Source organism: Lissotriton helveticus, chromosome 5_1 (genome assembly GCF_964261635.1).
Source record: "Lissotriton helveticus chromosome 5_1, aLisHel1.1, whole genome shotgun sequence".
NCBI classification, from domain to species: Eukaryota; Metazoa; Chordata; class Amphibia; order Caudata; family Salamandridae; genus Lissotriton; species Lissotriton helveticus.
Window position 1 is genome coordinate 1,379,371,289 of NC_136065.1, and position 22,037 is coordinate 1,379,393,325.

The window sequence follows — 22,037 nt, forward strand, 5'->3', positions numbered from 1 at the left end:
TTGGCACTGCCAGTGCTATTTTGTTACACCCCGACGCGGCCTGGCCATACACACGGCCACTGTGTGTGATTATCCGCCCGGCCCGTCCCACAGTTCAGTTAATTCCCTTTAAACCAATTAGTATTACAGCGCTGGCCCACAATGCCCCTCGGGGTTAGTGCTCTCCAGGGCTCTGGTGCTGGCGGGCGGCAGCCCTCGGTGGAGGCCTGCTTCGGACACCTCTGAGGCATGAATATTTCATCGAGCCTTGGGTTACGGAATAGGATCCCGCCCTGTCTCTATCCTGGAGCCTGAAGGCCTCGCTCCATGGCGACGACGCCCGCCTCGGTGACTTGAAACTTAAATCCGAACAGTGGGTTTAGGATGGTAGTAGGGCGAGACGGAGCTCCTGTTGTGCCTAAACAGCGTCTCTTTCTGGGTGGCAGTGAATGAGGGACAGCAATTTAAAGTGAATCCGCCCCAGCGTCGCCCTGAAGCGAGCCACTGACCGCGGGCGCCATGGCCAAGATGCTGCCGGCCCAGGAGGCCGCCAAGATCTACCACACCAACTACGTGCGCAACGCGCGCGCCATCGGCGTGCTCTGGGCCGTCTTCACCATCTGCTTCACCATCATCATGGTGGTGATCTTCATCCAGCCCTACTGGATCGGGGACAGCATCAACACCCCGCAGGCCGGCTACTTTGGCCTCTTCAGCTACTGCATCGGCAACGCGCTCACCTCCGAGCTCATCTGCAAGGGCAGCGCCCTGGACTTCGCCAGCATCCCCTCCGGGGCCTTCAAGACCGCCATGTTCTTCGTTGGCATCTCCATGTTCCTGATCGTCGGCTCCATGCTCTGCTTCGGCCTCTTCTTCTTCTGTAACTCGGCCACTGTCTACAAGGTGTGCGCCTGGATGCAGCTGGCGGCCGGTGAGCTGGGCAGTGGGGGGCGGGCACGGGTGCAAGGGGAGGGGTAGAGGGGGTTGTACGTACCCCAGGACTCACGGCCCTCGTGGTAGGTACAATGCCTCGGGATGTCAGTAATTAGAGTGTCTTTACTACAGGTACAGTAAGGCAAAATAAGGTGCGTACCAGAGGATTTCGTTTAATGACTCCGTGCAGTGACAATGAAATGCTTGGGGGCGTGGTAGTCCCCCCAGGGACAGTGACGGGAGTGCCCTTCATTCCCAGCAATCAGACAGTGAGCTACGAAGCCAGAGATGCCAAGGTATGTTTATAGTAATGTGGGGCGATACATACAGTGAAAAAGAACGTTTTAAACAGCCAGTCTCCAGCCCTAGCTTTGCATAAACGGAGTTTCCTACTGTAGTATCTCTTGTACTGCCCGGTTACTCACCGGTAATATCCATTACTCCGAGTCCTGGTCTCCCCGTCCCATTCCTGAGCCCTTCCCTCCTTCCCTCCCTCCCTGTCTTTGGTTTTCTTTGGGTGATTGTCTGTTTTCGTTCTGGGTTTTCTTTGGTATTCTCAGGATGTTCCGGTGATGCACTTCCCCCTTTATTGTTACGTGATAGTGACGCCATGTTGGGGGAAGTGCAAACAGCTCAGCTAGGCTATAGGTTTCCGTGGAGCAGACTAGCTGCTCACTGATACGGAATCAGACGGGGAGACAGGACGAGGAGGTAATGTTGGCCAACCCTTTCTCCTCTCCGTGCACTCTTAGTCAGTCTCCAGCCTTGTGTAACACTCTCGCGATGGAAACTGTTTCTTACCGTCGGCTCTCTTGCACTCTTCTCAGCCCTTTCTCCTCTGTGCACTCTTAACCAGTCTCCAGCCATGTATAGCACTCTCGCAATGGAAACTGTTTCTTACAGTGGGCTCGTTTGCTCTCTTCGCCAGCCCTTTCTCCTCTCTGTGCACTCTTAGCCAGTCTCCAGCCTTGTGTAACACTGTCGCGATGGAAACTGTTTCTTACCGCGCACTTTTTTGCACTGTTCGCCAGCCATCTGTCTGATCCATGCACTCTTAGTCAGTCTCCAGCCTTCTATAACACTTGCAATGGAAACTGTTTCTTACCATGGGCTCTTTTGCACTCTTCACCAGCCACCTTTCTGATCCGTGCACTCTCAGCCAATCTCCAGCCTTGTATAACACTTGCAATGGAAATAGTTTCTTACTGTGGGCTCTCTTGCACTCTTCGCCAGCCACCTGTCTGTTCCGTGCACTCTCAGTCTGTCTCCCCCCTCTTATAACACTTGCAATGGAAACTGTTTCTTACCGAGGGCTCTCTTGCACTCTTCGCCAGCCACCTGCCTGCTCCGTGCACTCTCAGTCAGTCTCCACCCTTGTATAACACTTGCAATGGAAACTGTTTCCTACCTTGGGCTCTCTTGCACTCTTCACTAGCCACCTTTCTGATCCATGCACTCTCAGCCAGTCTCCAGCCTTGTATAACACTTGCAATGGAAACTGTTTCTTACTGAGGCCTGTCTTGCACTCTTCGCCAGCCACCTTTCTGATCCATGCACTCTCAGCCAGTCTCCAGCCTTGTATAACACTTGCAATGGAAACTGTTTCTTACTGAGGCCTGTCTTGCACTCTTCGCCAGCCACCTTTCTGATCCATGCACTCTCAGCCAGTCTCCAGCCTTGTATAACACTTGCAATGGAAACTGTTTCTTACTGAGGCCTGTCTTGCACTCTTCACTAGCCACCTTTCTGATCCATGCACTCTCAGCCAGTCTCCAGCCTTGTATAACACTTGCAATGGAAACTGTTTCTTACTGAGGCCTGTCTTGCACTCTTCGCCAGCCACCTTTCTGATCCATGCACTCTCAGCCAGTCTCCAGCCTTGTATAACACTTGCAATGGAAACTGTTTCTTACTGAGGCCTGTCTTGCACTCTTCGCCAGCCACCTTTCTGATCCATGCACTCTCAGCCAGTCTCCAGCCTTGTATAACACTTGCAATGGAAACTGTTTCTTACTGAGGCCTGTCTTGTACTCTTCGCCAGCCATCTTTCTGATCCGTGCACTCTCAGCCAGTCTCCAGCCTTGTATAACATTTGCAATGGAAACTGTTTCTTACTGTGGGCTCTTTTGAACTTAGCGCCAGCCCCCTTTCTGATCCATGCACTTTCAGTCAGTCTCATACAAGTACTTACCACACCGACAGAATGGTGTGTTGCTTAATATGTTGAATATGTCAATGTTTTCTCACATAGCGCGGCACTGCCTCACACACAGCTACCCCCAACACATGCCTAACATTACGTTGGGGGGCATGTGCGACCCTTACCGTCTTCCCTCGCCCTGCGCACAGGCCGAGGGGATTCACGGGCGCAACATGACAACAGGGGGCAAGACACTCTCCACCACCGACACACCACACACACCCACACCTCACGTCAGTTTGACAAGAAGTTTTTAGCCCTCAGTTGGGCACTACAGTTTGGACAAACTACCACTCGAAACTCGCCCTCATGGTTATGCATATGTACCCTGTTTTTAGTAGCGCTGATCTGGAGCACATCCCTGCAGGCCAGGAACTGCAACATTTTGGCCCCCCAATGCCGACCTGGTAACTGTAAAATGGAAGCAGGACACAGGTCAACTTAGTCATATGGAACATGCGTGGTATACACACGCCGGCATGCAGATATTTGATCTATGTCTACCTACTGCACAGAGCTTCTGACATAGCACTGCTCCAAGAAACACACATGACCCATGTGGAACTGGGGCCCCTCCGCCGCAGATGGAAAGGCCAGATACATGGCACCAGCTACTCAGCACATGCGCGTGGTGCCCTCATCTGGGATCGTCCTCGAAGGTAGATATGGGCTTGTGAGCAGGAGGCTCAATGGTCAACCGATCCTAATTGGGTCCATTTATCCCCCGAATGTCAATCAGCCTGCATTTCTAGAAATTCTCACAATTATTCTAGTGGGGTGGAGTGGAGTCCCCTGGCTCCTGGGGGGAGACTTTAATTCTGTGCCCAATGTAGACCTGGACAGATTGTTCCCGCCCTTGTGTAGAACTAGAGCTGCTGCGTCATGAGACAGAAGGGGAAGGTGAGGGTAGAGACAGTCATTATCTGGGAACGCTACCACAGCTACGCGTCCTTTACGAGGCTGCTGTAGATATAGGGCAGCTCCCTCCCACCTTGTGTGAAGCGCATCTGATTTCACTGCCCAAACCTGACAGAAACCCGGCAGATATGGGTTCATACAGCTAGATTCATCATAGTCCCGTTTGGCGAGTCCTTAATAGCGATTATTAAGGAATCGCTATTAAGGACTTGCAAAACGGGATTCATGTAGGAATGGCACAAAATATTGCGATTCCTACATCATCAATAAGGAATAACTTCCCATTCATTCCTATGGGCCTACAGGCCCATAGGAATGAATGGGGAGTTATTTCTTATTTGCGATTAGCAATTTGCTAATCGCAAATAAGGATGCGATTTCAAGGGTGCCAGGGACACCCTGTGCATTCAAAAACAATGTCCTGATCAGTAACAATACGTAGGCAATTAATTAGGTATGCATACAGCATTACTCTTAGGGAAAGAAGGAGAAACCACTTCAATTTAGAAAAAGATAATTAATCATCTTTATATTGTAACATCAGTTATGGTCGCAGAGTATACAGTTAGAAGCAGCACTGCATAAATAAATTGAAGACAACTATACAACAACACTTGGTGCATGAAGGTGATTGTGATGGACGTGGCGGCGCAAGTGAAAAAGTGAACAGCAAGGATGGCGCACTGTGATGAGGTGCAATTAATTTACAGTGAGTGGCTCCAAGGTAAGTGACAACGTGATATCACAATACGACGCGGCCGCAAGCGATGAGCTGGTGTGTCAGCACGCCTGAATCAATCGGCGCTCTGTCTCTGGAGTGGATCACTTGCGGCCGCGTCGGACATCGCCCAAGTCAGAGTGCCAAATTGCGAAACTTTGACCATCTTGTCTTGGGGAACCAGAATCTTAGATGGGCTACCCCACATCTCCAAACTAACCAGAACGGAATGATACTAAGCACGCCCTAAATCAGACAACCCAGTCCTGATGACGATCCAAAATTACTTGGATCGAAACGCCGTCGAACTAACAGCGTATTAATAGGCGTACTCTTCTCTTGTGGCTGAACAACTAATTCAAAAAATTTCTTGTGTATTGTGATATCACGTTGTCACTTACCTTGGAGCCACTCACTGTAAATTAATTGCACCTCATCACAGTGCGCCGTCCTTGCTGTTCACTTTTTCACTTGCGCCGCCACGTCCATCACAATCACCTTCATGCACCAAGTGTTGTATGGTTGTCTTCATTTATTTATGCAGTGCTGCTTCTAACTGTATACTCTGCGACCATAACTGATGTTACAATATAAAGATGATTAACTATCTTTTTCTAAATTGAAGTGGTTTCTCCTTTTTCCCTAAGAGTAATGCTGTATGCATACATAATTAATTGCCTACGTATTGTTACCGATCAGGACATTGTTTTTGAATGCACACTACTTACCCAGTCCTGAACTGGTCAATGGGTTCCACTCCTGTAAACTTTACAAGGGACACCCTGTAGCATCCCTGAAATGCAAATTTACACAGGTGTTGCGCACACACATGTCCAAAGGACATGTGTGTGTGTAACATACAACTGAGAAAAATGCACTAAAGTGCTTTTTTCTATTTTTTCGCTATTTACCACGAAGACAGACTTCGTGGTAAATAGCGGCCAAAAATTGCAAATTCGCAATTTAAAATTGGTTAATGAATTGCATTTAAGGAATCTCAAATAGATATTCCTTAAATGCAATTCCTCGCAAATATGCGATTTCGCAAATAGCGATTTTTGCATTTGGGATGATGAATCCCAAATGCAAAAATTGCGCTCGCAAAGGGCCAGATTCTGAGAATCTGGCCCTTTGCGAGCCGATTTTTCGTTCATGAATCTAGCTCATAATGACCCCTTGCCCTGCCCAACTCTGATTATAAAATCTTATCAAAAAATCCTAGTGGACAGGCTAGCGCAAGTAGTCCCCGCTCTGGTGCATACGGACCAAAACGGTTTTGTGCCATCCTGAAACACCTCGCTCAATCTACATTGCTTTTTTCGCAGTCGCAACCTACTTCATGAGCGAATGGCCGAGAGCAGGCTGCCTTGTACTCGATCTCAAGAAAGCATGCCATTCTTTTGAATGGAATTACATGTTTGCAACCCTCAAAAAATACAAATTAGGCCTCGATTTTTTACAAGTAACAGGCCTACTATACACAAACCCTGTGGTGAGGGTGAAGTTGGGACCATACTTTTCGGCTGCCATCCCGGTAAGGCGTGGGACGAGACAAGGTTGCCCATTGTCCCCTCTCCTTTTCGTGCTCGCAATGGACCCGCTAGCGGCTACAGCTACATGATGGCATACCGCTGGGTGATGGTACACACATGGTGCCGCTGTACATGGACGATCTGTTGATCTACTTGGGAGACATCACTCAGGTCCCAGAACGACTAGCCCAAATCCTCTTGGAATTTGCAGCTGTATCAGGATTAAAAGTAAATGTCGCTAAATCCAAATTATATGCCTTTAAAGAAGATTGTCGCAAACTAGGCCTCTACTCAATGACGTGAGAGTGCAGTGAAACGCAGACACATTCCGATATCTGGGCATACGCGTCTATCGTCGGCTGCTGGACCTTTTTGAAGGAAACCTAGGCAGAGCGCTGACGGCAGTGAGATCCCAGATGCAATTTTGGAGTACGCTCCCTCTCGCAGTGATCGGTAGAGTGACACTGCTCAAAATGGTAGCTTTGCCGCGATTCCTGTACTGCTTCGCCAATCTGCCCATTTATGTCCCTGCCTCCTTTTTTGCCACACTGGAAAAGATAACCAGAGACTTTATCTAGGGTCCCAATCAGCACATGGTGGCTATTAAAAAGCTATATCTTCTCTTCGACCAGGGAGGCCTGGCAGCGCCCTGCTTTGAGCATTACTACCTGGCAGCCCAGCTTCAATGAATCACCAGATGGATGGCAGACCATCAGCACGATGAGACAGCGACCACACGCCCCCCATATGCGCTCCCCCAGATCCTCACGCTCTTTCACCCATCACACGGGTGCGGAGCCCTGATTCCTGAACGTGGCGTACAGGTGCTATTGCAGAAGCCTCCACCTCACTCAGTGCACAACACCCTACGCTCTTGCGCTCCACCTGGATGGTGCTCCTACGGGCCGGGCAACACTTACAGCCCCCAAGCTACAGCTCACTAGTGGCCGATGACGGACTCCCTGCCGGGCGATTCCTCCTACACTGTTCATTGATGGCTACGCTCTGTGTGAAATGGGGAGACCTCACAACAGAACTGCCAACGCATCTCACTATATAGTGTATACATGTCATGGGACGTGGTAGGCACCTAATGCGGTGGTTCACGGCCTCACTGCTGCAGGATACAGCGATAAATCTAGACGCCCTGCACCACAAATGGGAGCACGACCTGTGCCGACCATTAACAGATAAAGAATGGGGGCGGGCGCTGGCCAGTCCAGTCAGATCCCCAGGAACGCTAGATTTAGACAAATCCAATACTACATAGCGCAGAGAGCGTACCTCACACCAGCCAACATCAACAGATACTTTCACCGTGCTGACTCAGCCTGCCCCAGGTGTGCCACTGTGGATGCAGACTTGGTGCACATGCTCTGGGGCTGCGTCAGCCTGAGTGCGTACTGGGAGGGGGTGGCGACCGCACCTGCACTGAAAGAGAGATAGCCTTTGACTAGTCAACATACTTTGTACACATATTCCGCAGGACGCGTAACACTAAATTCACCTCAAGGTTCCTAGATCTGGGCATGGTGGCAGCCAAGAGGCTAATCACCAAAAGATGTAAGGCAACCGATCCTCCACATATACAGGCATGGAGGCGCTCTACCCTTGCGTGGACTAGAGCTGAAGGTATAGTGATCCGGCATGAGGAAACTATGGGCCTCAGGAAGATACCCATCTCCACAAGATGGGAAGCAATTCTGGTGACATTACAGCAATGTGCAGATCCACCGGATTAGCCCTTGCAAGCACCTGACCCGGTGAGGTAATTCCACGTATGCGTCCAACATCCCTAAATCGCACACAAGCATTCGATCCGTTGTCCTTTGCTGTGCAACGACAAGCTGGACCATACGCGCGCTAGACACCATTTACCAAGGCAATCAGCGGGGGCGCATACATCAACACAAGCTTTTTCAAATACAATCAGCCATGTGGGGCTGTTCCAGCTCTCCTCCAAGTTTTGTACCCTGTCTCCCTAGTTTTATTTCCCCCCTTCTATTATCAAGAGCACAATATGTCAGAGGGGCCTAAGCAGTACTCGATCCAACGCGATATCCGCAATGTAACAACTCTTTAAAGGACGCATGATATAATGGGCCCCGTATGCTGTGTCCAGACAAATGTAAGATGTATGTTCCACCATCTTGTCATACCCGCTGCAGGAGTACATGACAAATACGCTGTTAGGATTAAAAACGTTATAAAATATGTCGCTACATGTTGCAGCAAAATGTCGCAACTGAAAACTCAATAAAAATATGTATACAAAAAAAAATCAAGGGAGAAAGCTAGAACCTGCAAGAGTAGGATAGAGGGGCATGGAGTGTACTAAAGTGGCATGAGATCGATTGAAGCCTACACAGCCTTGGTATTGGGCTAGCCTGACATTTAATAGCACCAGCAGTAGCCTTCTGAGCAGGGCTGTGGGCACCAGCACTCAGTCTTTTACAAAATTAGCATTGACAATGCTGCATGGTGAAAAAAAAGACAAAAACGTGCACATACTGTTGTGGAACACTCACAGGATGTGGTCTGGATGTTGACCATCCAGGAAAGTAGGAAGTGAGGCATGTGAGGGATTTGAGAGAGGACAGTGGTTGATGGTTGTTCACAGTATCAAAGGCAATCGATAAGTCTAGGCATCTGCAGACTGCGGAAAGATGATTAGGATGGACAGCATTGATGAGATTTGATGGTCTGAGTGCAGTGACTTTGAGGGTAGGATACGGAAACAAGACTGTAGGGAGTAATTACATTGTTGAGTGACAGATAGAGTGTGACCTGGTTGAAGACCAGATATACAGTAACCTTAATGAAAAAAGTGAAGAAAAGCCACTGCTCAATAGATTTTTTTAAAAGCGAGGTAGGACTTCAGGTGTGTAATAAGTTGGGTAGGTAATGGGTGTGGGGGAATAGCTAAATAGAGAGGGCAGACAAAAAAAGAAGACTTGGAATATATATATATATATATATATATATGTATATATATAGATTGATATATATATATATATATATATATCTCTATATATATATATATATAGAGAGAGATATATATATCTATATATATATATAGATATATATATATATTTGAACAAGGGGTTTGATGGCCTGGGGCAGAAAGCATCAGATCAATCAATCAATTCATCAATAAGTTTGGAATTGTACATTGCAGCTAATAATCCGCTAGGGTACCAGGCGCTATGTTCTTGCTGGGATCTGTCAAAGAGCCATGTTTTGAGCCAATTTCTGAATCCCGGGAGAGATGGTGATGTACAGAGGTGAAGTGGTAGGTCGTTCCAGGACTTGGCGGTGAGATAAAAGAAGAATCGTCCTCCACTTTTGCTTTGGCAGATACAGGAAGTGTGTGTGAGGGCGAGCAGAGAGGAGCACAGGTGTCGAATCAATCAGTCAATCAATCAGTACTGGTGTACCTTGGCTTATTACCCTTGAGGGTCCAGGCACTGGGCTGTCTGTGGTGTCTGGAGAAGGTTGGTGGACATTCAGGAAATGGTTGATAAATGGTGTTCCTAGATCATGGAGAGCCTTGTAGGCTTGGATCAGCTTCTTGAATTGGCATCTTTTCTGAATGGAGAGAGCCAATGGAGGTTCCTGAGGTGGGGGGTGATGTCAGTATGTTTGGGAAGGTCAAGGCTGAGTTTGCCAGCGGAGTTCTGTATCGTTTAGAGTCTCTTTAGGAGTTGGGTGGTGATTACTGCATAGAGCTCATTGCCATAGTTCAGCCAGCTGGTTATTAGGGCTTCAGTGACAGTTTTCCTGCTGCCGACAGAGATCCATCTGAAGATTTTTCGGAGCATACGGAAGGTGTGGAAGCAGGTGGAGGAGACTGCATTGATTTGGTATTTCATGGTGAGTTTGCGGTCCAGAATGATCCCATGATTGAAGTTTTGTCTGTCCTTGTGGGTGTGGGTCAGAATTCGGCGGTACACCAATTGTCATTCTATGGGGAGGTGGTGTTCTCAAAATTCAGCACTTCCATCTTGTCCGTGTTGAGCTTCAGCCAGATGGTCTTCATCCTTAAAGTAATACTAGTCATGCAGTTGTGGAAGTTTGTCCTAGTAGTGGATGGGTCTTTGGTGAGCGAGAGGATGAGCTGGGTGTTTTCTGTGTATGTAGGATGGTGGATACCTGACTATGGTTTCCCCAGATTTTTTGCCTTGTGTTTAGCTGGTTTTCGACTTAGTTGGCCTGGGACCCTGCTAATCAGGGCCCCAGGCTATCTGCTCTCTCTTTAAATGAACTCCATGTACTATAGGTACATAACCAATTTGGTACTGGACACCTTGTCAGCCCCTGTACCATGCACTATAGGTGCCCAGGGCATAGGTGCATCCAAGGCCTACCAGGGGCTGCAGCATATCTTTTGCCACCCCTGGCTGGTACTTAAATCGACACAACTGGCTGTTCACACAGCTGGGGCAAGGTGGTGTAATCCCCCCTTGCTTATATATAGTATACCTATATCTAGACCTATATCTGGACACATATATACCTATCAGTCACTCCTATTGCAGGCCTTTACAATCCTGGAGGCAGAGTGCTTGGTTTTATGTGAGATGGTGCTCTTGCATGAGCTGAGCCTGTCTGCAGTGTTCGGAACCATTTCCTTACTGCTGTTCCAGTGATACTGCCATACCATATACTCTTAAGTGCATTATAATCCTCGCGGTTATTGCTAACTTTGGTTTGGCTTTATCAAAACATGTCGTGTTTGGTGTCATACACTTTGGAATACTACCCCCTCGCCAGGGGTAGCATTCCACCCTTCTAGAGGGAGAAGACATGTTACTTTACTGAAAACGCGGTTAATCCTAACCAGAGCCCCAGCATCACAAAATGGATGCTGCTGCCACAGACACATGTCTGACCTCCTGCTGCTGACCGAAACTTAATTACAAAAAGGGGGTGGTGATGGACAAAGTATCTGAGTTAATCAGAACACTCCTACCCAGTCAACAGATCAGGGCTTGATCCATCACCGTTTTTTAGCTCACTGCACCATCACAGTTCAGAACCTGGCTATATGCAAATCAGTCTGTCCCTGGCCCAGTGCATCATGGGAACAGGGCAGACCAAACTACCAAGCCAATTCTTCACTGGAAAAGAAACAAGCTTCCGGGGACCGAAACTTGGCAGAGGACGTCTGGACAAAGGGTTTCCTGTCACAGGGAGGTGTCACACCACCCCAGACAGGAGATAAGTGATTGTAGCAGGGAGGGTTGAAAGAAACTAGACACTGCCTGGGGCACACAAGGTGTCACTGGGCAGATTCCAGTCAAACCGGTTCTGGGGCACTCCAGCCCCAGTCTTGGCGGCAAACTGGACAAAGGAAAGGGGTGTAACCACCCCCTTCCTGGGTCCCACCCATAGGAGGGACCTAGCAGGTAATCCAGCCCCCAGATTTGGAATGTAGGTGAGAGCAGTGCCAATGCACATCAGATTATCCTGACTGAAACTTATGAAACGAAACTCTGGACCCTTTGACATCCCACTCGACGTGGAAGACTGAAGAATCTCCCTTGTGGTCAAGGAGTGACCACCCTGTGCAAACAGGCACCATCCAGCACCTCGACGTTTGCTTTGTTGCAGTTCCCGCCGGAACTCGAGCAACAGAGATCGACAAGACCCAGCGAGCCTGCCTTCTAACAGCCCGATCCACAGTCCCTGCAAAGCTGAGACCCGTGGAGGCAACCTGAAGCGTGGGAACGGCCATCTTGGAGGAACAACGAAGCGCTGACCGTGCAGCACCCGAGGCTCCCTCGAAGCTGTGCATTGGAGTTTGAGAAGCTCCAGCCCCAAGCAGCTTGTGCACCGAAACTCATCCCTCCACACTCGACGAGTGCTGCGTGGGGCCCTTTTGCATCTTTCTACTCAACGTGTTGGTCCGGTCGCTTGCCCGTTAGCTAGTGGCCTCAGAACCGACGAACCTAAGAATTTACACAGCTGGTCTGGTTGCTCCAGACTGGCCCTCGCTCCCCTGAAAAGGAGCACCCGCTCAGACCTTGCTGGTCCGAGTGTTAAGCCTTCTTCGAATCCTGCGTGGGTTGCCTTTGCCAAGGCTTGTTGACTCCGATCCGGAAGCTGACACCGCCGACAGCGAGAGCCTTCGTGGGACAGCTCGTGATCCACTCCAGGACATCCTCGGTGCCCCAGAGTCCACGTGGTAGCGGAGACAAGGCACCCAACATCAACCTGATTGCGCCCGACATCGCCTGGTTCCTTCCTGGTTCCTTCCTGGTCACTGGCTAGTGACCCAGACTCTGTCCCCTCTGCTTTCAGGTACCCATCAACTTCGATCCACCCTTGGATCGCACCGGACACTTCTCTTCTGGACGCCTGCAGCATCTTCATCCTCAGGCACCATCGAACTGCGTGACAAAACCCGACACAGATTGACACCTGTGCACCCGCTTCCTGTGGGTGAAGTAACTTACTAGCGCCGGTGTTCCCACACTGGTACACACCTCTAGTGTCTAAGTCTAAAGTTTGGTAATCCTAGTCCAGTCGGAAGACTCCTTTTGCAATAACTTTGTAACTTTTACGCACCATTGACTTTGCATTGGTGCAAGCCGTGCTTCCCGCACTGCACCCGAATCCCGCGGGCTACTCCCGTCCTAACTGCTGTTAGTCCAGTGTAGTCCCAGCTATTCACAAGGCCCTAGGCCTTACCCCACATCGATTAGTGATTGGGGTCCTAGTGTTTCATCTTGTAGTCATTGGCCGCTGCAGTGGCGCTTTCGGGGCTGTAGGAGGGGTTGAGCCAGGTCTCTGAGATGAAGAGCAAGTCGGGATGAGGGTGGTGATGAATTCCCAGATTTCTGAGGCATACTTGCAGAGTGCTTGGGTATTGAACAAGAGGCAGTGGTGGTTGTTCCGGGGTGGTCGTGTGAGGTGGATGTCGCAAAGGATTCCGTGAGGGTGGAAGGTCCTGTGTTGCAGGTGAAGAAACAGCAGCAACAGGTTAAAGGTCCTACCTTTGACCAAGGAGATGCAATGCAGCTGTTGTTGTTGTGGTGTCTGGTGTTCAGAACTCAGAGCTCTGCAGTGGAGTATCTGTGGGGGGCCGGAGGGCCAGGATTCCTGGCACTGGGCGCTGTCCGGGCACAGATGGGGTTGCCTTTGGCGCACCTGCAGCGCAGTCATGCTGCGGCCTCCATTAAGTAGTTCTAGGGAGGTGGGAGGGTCATTAGGAGGCGGTGGACTGGGCTGCCGGGTGGAGGGGTTGGGAAAAGGGAGCGGGGCCAACAGTTCTGCAAACAAGACAATCAGGCAAATGAAGAAGCAAACTGCTTTCACAGTACAATGGGCAAGACAAATGGTAGAAGAGCAACAAGAAGCACAACAATCAGGCAGGTAAAGAAACAAGGGGCATATTATCAAGCACAGCATTAAAATTATCACCGCTTTAGCAGCAGGAAACTGCTGCTAAAGCGGCGATAATGGGCTTGATAATATGCCCTGGAGAGTTCCGATAGAAGCCCATGTTCACACCAGAACATGGGCTTCTATGGGAATTCACAAAGGCATATTATCAAGCCCATTATCGCCGCTATAGTGGCCGCTATAGTGGCAGTTTCTTGATAATATGCCCCCAAGGAACTTGAACAGTGCAGTGGGCAAAACAATCAGGCAAATGCAGACAGAAGCAAAAGTCAGAACAGAATAATGAGTACGACATATGGTAGAACAGCAACAAGAAAAGCAAAAACAAACAGGCAATTTGAGAATGAGCAACTTATCAGCAAAGCAGAAGCCAGATGAGCAGATGGCAGAGCTAACTGAGTCTGCACGGGGGGGGCAGACATGAGGACCTGCCCAATGGGGTCATGTTGCAACCTCCGTTTAGTAGGTCAAGGAGGTGGGCGAGTCGGTGGGAGGCGGTAGGTGGCGGAAACGGAAGGAAGCGAGCAGGGGCCAACTGTACCGCAAACAAAGCAATCAGGAAAATGAAAAAGCAAGCAGTTGCAGCAGCACAATAGGCAAGACAAATGGTAGGACAGCAAGAAGAACAACAATCAGGTCAGTGAAGAAACAAGCATCTTAAACAGTGCAGTGGGCAAGACACGTGGTTGCACAACAGCAAGAAAACGAAAATAAACAGACAACTGCAGACATGTCAAAACTCAGAATAGAACAATGGGTGAGACAAGTGGTAGAACATCAACAAGCAAAAAGCAAAAAGGCAATTTGATAATGATAAAGTATAAGAAAAGCAGAGGGCATAGATCAGATTGCAGAGCCAACTGAGCAGCGCTGACCACCATGAATGAAGGGTGATGCGGCTGAACAATCGTGCGGGGGGTACTGGATATTAAAAAAATAGATGTACCTTTTGCCGCCGGCCGCACCTGCGTCGCGTTTCCTCTTCCTGCCTCCTGGTCCCAGCAGCCCCAGGGACAGATTCATCTCCAATCCCCGTGCTGCTGAGCAGAGCAGGGATTGGTCTGAGCAGGCAGAAAAGACGCCCTGCTCAGACCAGGGAGTCTGTGGGGTTTCTCCAGCCATGCTGCTCAATGCAGCTTGGTTGGAGAAAACCTAAGTAAGCATGTGTGTTTTGGTCGGCCTGGGACGGCTGGCCAAACACACATGAGCACTTAGGGAGTGGAGTGTACTAGCACTCCTCCTCCCCCCTCCCATACTTCGGCTCCGCCCCTCCCAGCAGCGCTAGCTAAAAGCCAACAAATGTAAATTAAAACGATGCAAGAACATCGTTTAAATATACATTTGCTGGCTCTGAGCCAGTCAGTGGGGCGACGCTTCTCCTCCATTGCAGAGGAGCTGCCACTGCAACTGAGTCCACAAGGGGTAGGAGACACGAGGACCTGCTCCCAGATGGTGGGCAAGCTGGATTGGCAGTTTTTAGGTCTAAGCTACAGACAGCTTTTGTATGGACTTTTATTTAGCAATAACTAGACCCGGAGGTATCAGAGCACTTTACATGAGCACCAGTTATGTTACATACGGACGCATTCATTTTTGTTAGGCACAGGGAGATTAAGTGATTTGCTCAGAACCACGGAATGTTGAGCATTATACTGGCCTGGTGCAATCAAACATATATAAAAATGCATGGATGGGCTTTTGGGTCAAGCCTCCTCATACACTGGTGTGTTTACCTGTCCTTAATATTTTGATTCCATACACAACCTCACACGCCACAGGGCAGGGGTCATCCCACTTAGCCATTGACTCTTTTGCTCTATGAGTAATGGGATTTTACCTAATAACATAGTCACCTGTCTTCATCCATTGATCTGTTGTCGTGCCATTTACATTTTTTCCATTGACTATGGTATAAATGAAGGGGGAATGCATCAGCCCACTTCAGCCATTGGATGACTTCATGATGAGTTATGGAATGCTGCCCTTTCACAAGAAGCATATCCACAAGCAAAGTTGTTCTCTTCAGTGCTAGGGAGTTCTGTAGTAATGTCTGCTTTTTTTAGACCAAAAAAACATTTTGGACTTTAGTCTATATATTTCTTTTCAGATTGATGAGGCCCTGGCATTTTCTTTAGCAATAAAGCTTTACAAAAAGCATGATAAATCATATCAACAATTGCCAAAAAGGCTTGCGGCCAATGCCAGACCTTCTTACTTAAGTTGTGCTTCTATGTTTAGACGATGTATTCAGGTTGCATTAATTCAAAGTCTATAGAACTTTTCTTTGCACCAGTAATCATCATATTTTCTTGTAATGTACCTTTAAACGATATAACGGATGGTTTATATACTTCTAAGTAGACCTGCCTACTAGAAAGCACACACACAATTATGTTAAAATGATATGCAAACATATTATTTTTTATGTAAAACATTATTGCAAGTACATGGCCATCATGTTTTGGCAGCAGGATGTTTTTCCTACTTTTTTGTTTTTGTGACATATATGCCTGCAATACAAAATATAACCATTTTCCAGCTTACCAAAGCCTGACCTCTTGCCTTTTTCAATGCTTGTTCTGAATGGACATATGTAAATGGGAGATGCTCCGATGGCATGTGAGAGTGTGTATGAGTGGGGTTAAAATGTAGTGGGGTGGAGGAGATTGGAAATGGAGCAGAGAACAGTAAAGCATAGTGTGTCTCTGATATTGGTGGTTTTCGATAGAAAACATCTGGTAAAGTCATTGGCTAATAGGGAAAGATCTGCTTTAGGTAACCATGGTAGAGAGAGAAGTTAAATGTGCCTGCGAGTCTTCTTGTTGAGGCTGCAGTGTGTTGATGAGTTTTTGGAAGTATGATGATTTGATATTGTCCAGAGCATCACATGGTTTATGCAGATCTTGTCTGTACTCCTGCAGGTTTTTAATGGTCTTGTCCTTATATAATGTACGTGGAAGTTTCCTCAATTTGGTTTTACGATTACAAAAGTGTTCTATCGAGGGTTCAGGGTTTGCAGCAGTGAGGGAGACGCACCGTGGCGGATAGTGTGCAGTAAAGGCTTGCTGCGGAGCACTATTGAATAGTATTCTGGTTCATGGAAATGTGCTTTTCCCATTTTAAAAACAGGAACACAACAAAGTCCTAGAACTCAACAGAAAATAAGCAAGATAATCCTCCTATGCCTGGCAAAGGCAACTTGAAATCTTTACCATTCTGTGTGGCATCTGACATAGGAATCTGAATTTAGATGGTGTACATACGGCGCAAAGCTTTTGCTTTTGGGATAGTACTTCATTCCGTCTGCTAAGGGGTTTCAACATCTGGAAACCCTGAAAATGGTATGAAGTACTGGAAATCAGGGGTGAGTTGGTGGGTGGAGCCTTGTAGAGTTGGGACAGTAAAGGCTAGCAGGATATTTTTTTCAAAAACATGAGGCATATGACCCAGTAAATGGGAAGGACATCTCAGAGGTACAAATGAAACCCGGCCTTGGAAGTAAAAGTTCCTATCAGTCCTTACACTTGGTCTGTTAGTTCTGGGACTGGGGCCAGGCTCAAGCTAGCACTAATTTTCTATCTTCCTTTCTTCAACCCCAGCCGCTGGCCTTATGATCGGGTGCATGATCTATCCTGACGGTTGGGACTCCGCGGAGGTGAAGAGGATGTGTGGGGACAAGACAGACAAGTACACCCTGGGCGCCTGCACCGTGCGCTGGGCCTACATCCTCGCCATCGTGGCCATCCTCGATGCCCTCATCTTGTCCTTCCTCGCCTTTGTCCTTGGAAACCGGCAGGACAGCCTACTCCCAGAGGATTTCAAAATTGAAAACAAAGGTAACATTTCACAATTTAAGAATGCGTTTTAGGTTGAGGCTTTTCCTCCACCATGGTGAATTTCGCTTTGGGTGAGTGGGTAGAACTCCTTCTACCCACTTAATGTTACAGGTCTACGCTCACTAGAACTGTAACATGGCGTCTTACTACACAGTCTAGAAACAACCACTGTAATCAAACCGAAAACATGCAGTTCTCCAATGGCCCAAACACTCACTCTACCCTATGGGCCTACTGGCCCCAGTCTTAGTGAAACACCTATCAATCTCCTTATCTAGATGTTGTCCATCTAGACAGGCCCAGACCTCTTCTGTCCCGGTCCTTGCACCCCCCCCCCCCAGCTATTTTAGGATTCCCAAGTGCATCTCTCACAGCAGCAGATCAGCTTAGGCTACCTCCAGCCCACCCCCATTGCCAGCCTGGCCAATCCTCGAAATATGAGATGGATTGTCAGTTTGGGAACAAAAGCCAGCTGTCTGTAACACTAACAATTCCCAACAACTTTATCTAATGAACTAATTCTGCCACACCAGTGGCAAAGCATAAAGAACGTAAAACAACATTGTTCGAAATTATCCATCGTAGCAGCCGCAACAGTAGTATAAACATGATAACGCTCTCAAATCCCTCCACTACTCAAGGTGCACAGGGAGGACTTACTGTGTGCTCCTTCTCAAAAACGTACCTTAATCCCACACTCAGCAGTTCCATCATATACGATGGGAGAGCTGCTATTGATTACCCCGCTAACCTAGAAGGTCCAGGTAGAGACTGACTCCGCCGCAGCTCCTCAGAGCCTCCATAGAGGGACACAGCGCAGCCACAAAAGACTTGCCCAAAATTGTGCAGAAGCCACCCTTAATGTAATAGGCCGGCGCTCACAAGATCTATGACCTCGCATGTCGCACTTACAGCCTAGAAACAAGCACCGTACTAATAAAGAAAACAGACTAACATTGCAACTCTTTGGGCCTGCCAGTCCCAAACTCCTTTAGCCACTTTTTATCCTCACAATTGACTGCTGTGCATCTAAGCATCATTTAACTTCATGCCATCTCTAAGTGTTTAAGTGGCTCGTCCTTGCCCTCCGGTCCCATCCATATTCCTAAATGACTATGTTTGAGTGCACATCAGCTCGTCCCACCGCTCATGCCCTTGACTCACCCAAGCTAACTTTACCATCCAGGAACAAAAGCAATGCCTCCTAACCCACCAAAAACTGCCAACATCTCTGAGCACAGGCACCCCCCAAGGTTATCCTGCTCACCCTATTTGACATTGAAACACTCAGAAATCTAATCATATCTACACCAGTTTCTCCGTCAGCTACACACACCACTCATATCTCTAAAAAATAGAACTTGTTTCTCAAAACCTTAAATGGATGCCTTAGTTGTTAAACAATTTATAATCTTCATTCCTAAACTTCCCATGTCTAATTCACTTAATATAATTTCTCTGATGCTACTCTTTCCTGTTTGCATTCCTTCTTGCTTGCCCCCTTTCAAACTCTCCTGAGTAGCAACTAAGACCAAATCAAATATGATCCACACCAGTGATTCTTGAGTGAAGTCTTTCTTCATTGTTTTTTCAGCAGCACTACTTCCAGTAGCTTCACTACATTGCTTTCTTCTCCCAAGTTACCCTTCAAGATATCTGGAGGACCCCAAACTTTGAGTAATTCTGTTAATGTGGCCAACAGCTGAACTCAACTCACTCTCTCTCTACAATGGGCACCCTGAATGTTGACATTAGGCTGTCAATGGCCCACAGTTTCGAAGCCAAAATACAAAAACAAAATATAGACAGATAAGTAAGTCTAGATTTTCTATACTTAAATCCATAAGCATGTACCTTGGTGATAGATATACCTTTAAGATACATAGACGTGGAGTTATAGTAAAACTATACTGCCGCATATGCACTTACCTTTCGATATTCCATCCTTCATAGGTACATAGACATGGACTTATAGTAAATCTATACCTCCCCATATGCACTTATATTTCAATGGGGCATATTATCAAGCATGGGCGATAAAATTATCGCTGCTTTATCGGCAAAAAACTGCAGATAAAGCGGCGATGATGGGCTTGATAATATGCTCTATGGAATTCCAATCGAAGCCCATGTTAGATGTGAAGACATCTAACATGGGCTTCGATTGGAATTCCATTTCATGTTTCTTTTGAACAAGTAGGCCCTCCCCCCTGCTGCACAAACCCTTTGGCTGCCAGATTACACTACCACCTTATGAATAAGGGAAGGGAATTGTATTCAGTTAAAAAAATAGTTGTGCCAATTTGTTAATGCTGTTCGAACTTGTATTTAATATTCATTGATACAAAGCCTTTTTTATTAGGGTGAGCGTTCCAAGGAAATGGTGTAAGTTCAGCTTGCACACCCATCAGTATAAAAATGTGCACACACGTTTGCAAAGTTTAACACTATAAGGCTACATATAATGCTTTCAGGATGCTCTCTGATTAGATGCAAATATATGCAAAAGCTAGAAAGCAAGATTGATGATTCTTTGCTTTCAAAATAAAAAAAATCATTAAAAAATGCAAGTAGGCAAAAAACGCTTTGCTAAACTCCTGTGCAATTTTAGGTACCATTTCTTTGAAGCATTCCTGCAAAATGCGTTGATGCATGCTTGTATTACCCAAAAATATTTCTAATGGAAAAATCAGTGCAACCATTTGCAACAGAATTATTGGGAAAATAAACAAGCATTGGCGCAGCCAATAGGTATAACTTTTGTAGACAGCCTTTTGATTACATCAATGTGTGCCTTGTTTTGATGTGGGTTTTGTAAAGCTTTATTGTTGTGGGAGCTGCTGGGCCCACATCATTATAACAAACATTGGCAAAAGCAAAAATATTTTTGGTCTCAAAAACCAAACATTGCCAGAGTGGTTCCTGTTACTGAATAAAACTACTGTGTGGGCCAACATGCTCCATGTGAAAGCAGAATGCTGTCACTCACAGTCAAATCAACTGGTAGATAGAGAGAGCGATATAGAATTTTAATAAAAACAAAACGCCAGACCTAAAGAGGGGCTAATTTATAAAGAAAGTCACAAACTTGCACCCATGGTATATGTCCTTGCAGCAGTGCAGATTTACAGCTTTCAAGAATTGACAAGAATTCAGAGAAGTAAGTCAGGAAAGTGTAGTCCTAGAAAATATTTGTGAACTGCATGTGAAAATTTCCTCATGCGAAAATCTGTTGCATGGTAGTGAGTTCACTTTCCCACGATCACTTTTTTCCCCAACCCTGGAAGAAGTTTTACCTCTGCCCTTGTCAGCAGTAAATTTCCAACCTTTCTCTATATGGAAAAATATTAGAGACAAGCAGATGAAAACCCATAAAACTTGCAAGTTAGTAGGTTTGCACTGACTCAAAAGGACATTCTAACCATGGGAAACTATTGCTCACCACTACCTCCAGCCCCAGTATGTAGATCTGTGGAAAGGTGGAAAGACAAAGGAATTGCTAGTATTCAAACTCTAGTATGGTATGAACTCTGGCATAATCATAGAGGTTATAATCAGAGCTCTTCTATAATGAGATTGCTGCCATAATTTGTCGAGGCACTACATGGCACCAAAGGGACAAGTGGATTTTGTTACAGGACAAGTAGTATCATGAAGCAACTCGTCCCAGTGACTAGTAGATATTTTATTAAATTCCACGTCCCTGATAAATGAACGCACACGGCTACACACATACACACTTTCATCATCTGGAAGGACCAGATAATTTGCATTGCGAAAAATATAGTAATTCATCAAACTACAATATGTCCATGGGGAACACTTACCTTCTACTGCACCATAAAACCACCCTCCCAACCCTCCAACGGCCCTTACTAGCACCTCTGAAATACCCACCCTGTATTTTTCACCTGCTGCCCATATCCTAAAAGACTGAGTGCCAAATTACAAAATGGGCAATCTCACAAATTGTAAATCACATCACCACCAACAACTCCAAATGCCTAAACAATATCCCTTTTACCTAACCAGTAAAATGATTAAAATCTTAAAATGCATCTCAAGACCAAATGTCATTATGTATGGACCTTCTGTTTTACTTACATATTCACTCCAATCCGATCAGTCTTAGATTGAGCCAGTTCAATCATCAAACTACCTCCCCTCCAATGTATCTACTTTAAGGAGCCCTTTCATTTTCCTGCCCTATAACGCTAACGTAATTAGGACCCATAAAACATTCAAACCATACACATGTATCAAAAAATGCTGCTTCTCAAAGTAGTAATAGTTAAAAACATTGTTAATTACACTTTTCACCATAAAAACATAACAATCAGTAATAATACATTGATAACAATCCGTAATAATACATTTAAGAACAATAGGAAATCGTGAGATCACAGAATTGAATAAATAGATATTCAAATGTCCATCGCTCCGACCATATTCCTGTGTCTTTAAAAAAGATTTAAGATGCAAGCGATGCACAGCTAGCACGGAAGGACATAAGA

At 46.8% G+C, this 22,037-nt stretch overlaps 1 protein-coding gene across 1 annotated transcript; it reads left to right on the plus strand.

The window, feature by feature from the left end:
* The first annotated feature begins 277 nt into the window (after positions 1–277).
* On the plus strand, positions 278–17,555 carry LHFPL5 (LHFPL tetraspan subfamily member 5). The gene is made up of 2 exons (XM_078646300.1): positions 278–910; positions 17,287–17,555. Exons 1-2 carry the CDS (start codon positions 499–501, stop codon positions 17,553–17,555), a joined length of 681 nt encoding a protein of 226 aa, XP_078502426.1. The 5' UTR covers positions 278–498.
* Positions 17,556–22,037: the final 4,482 nt, after the last annotated feature.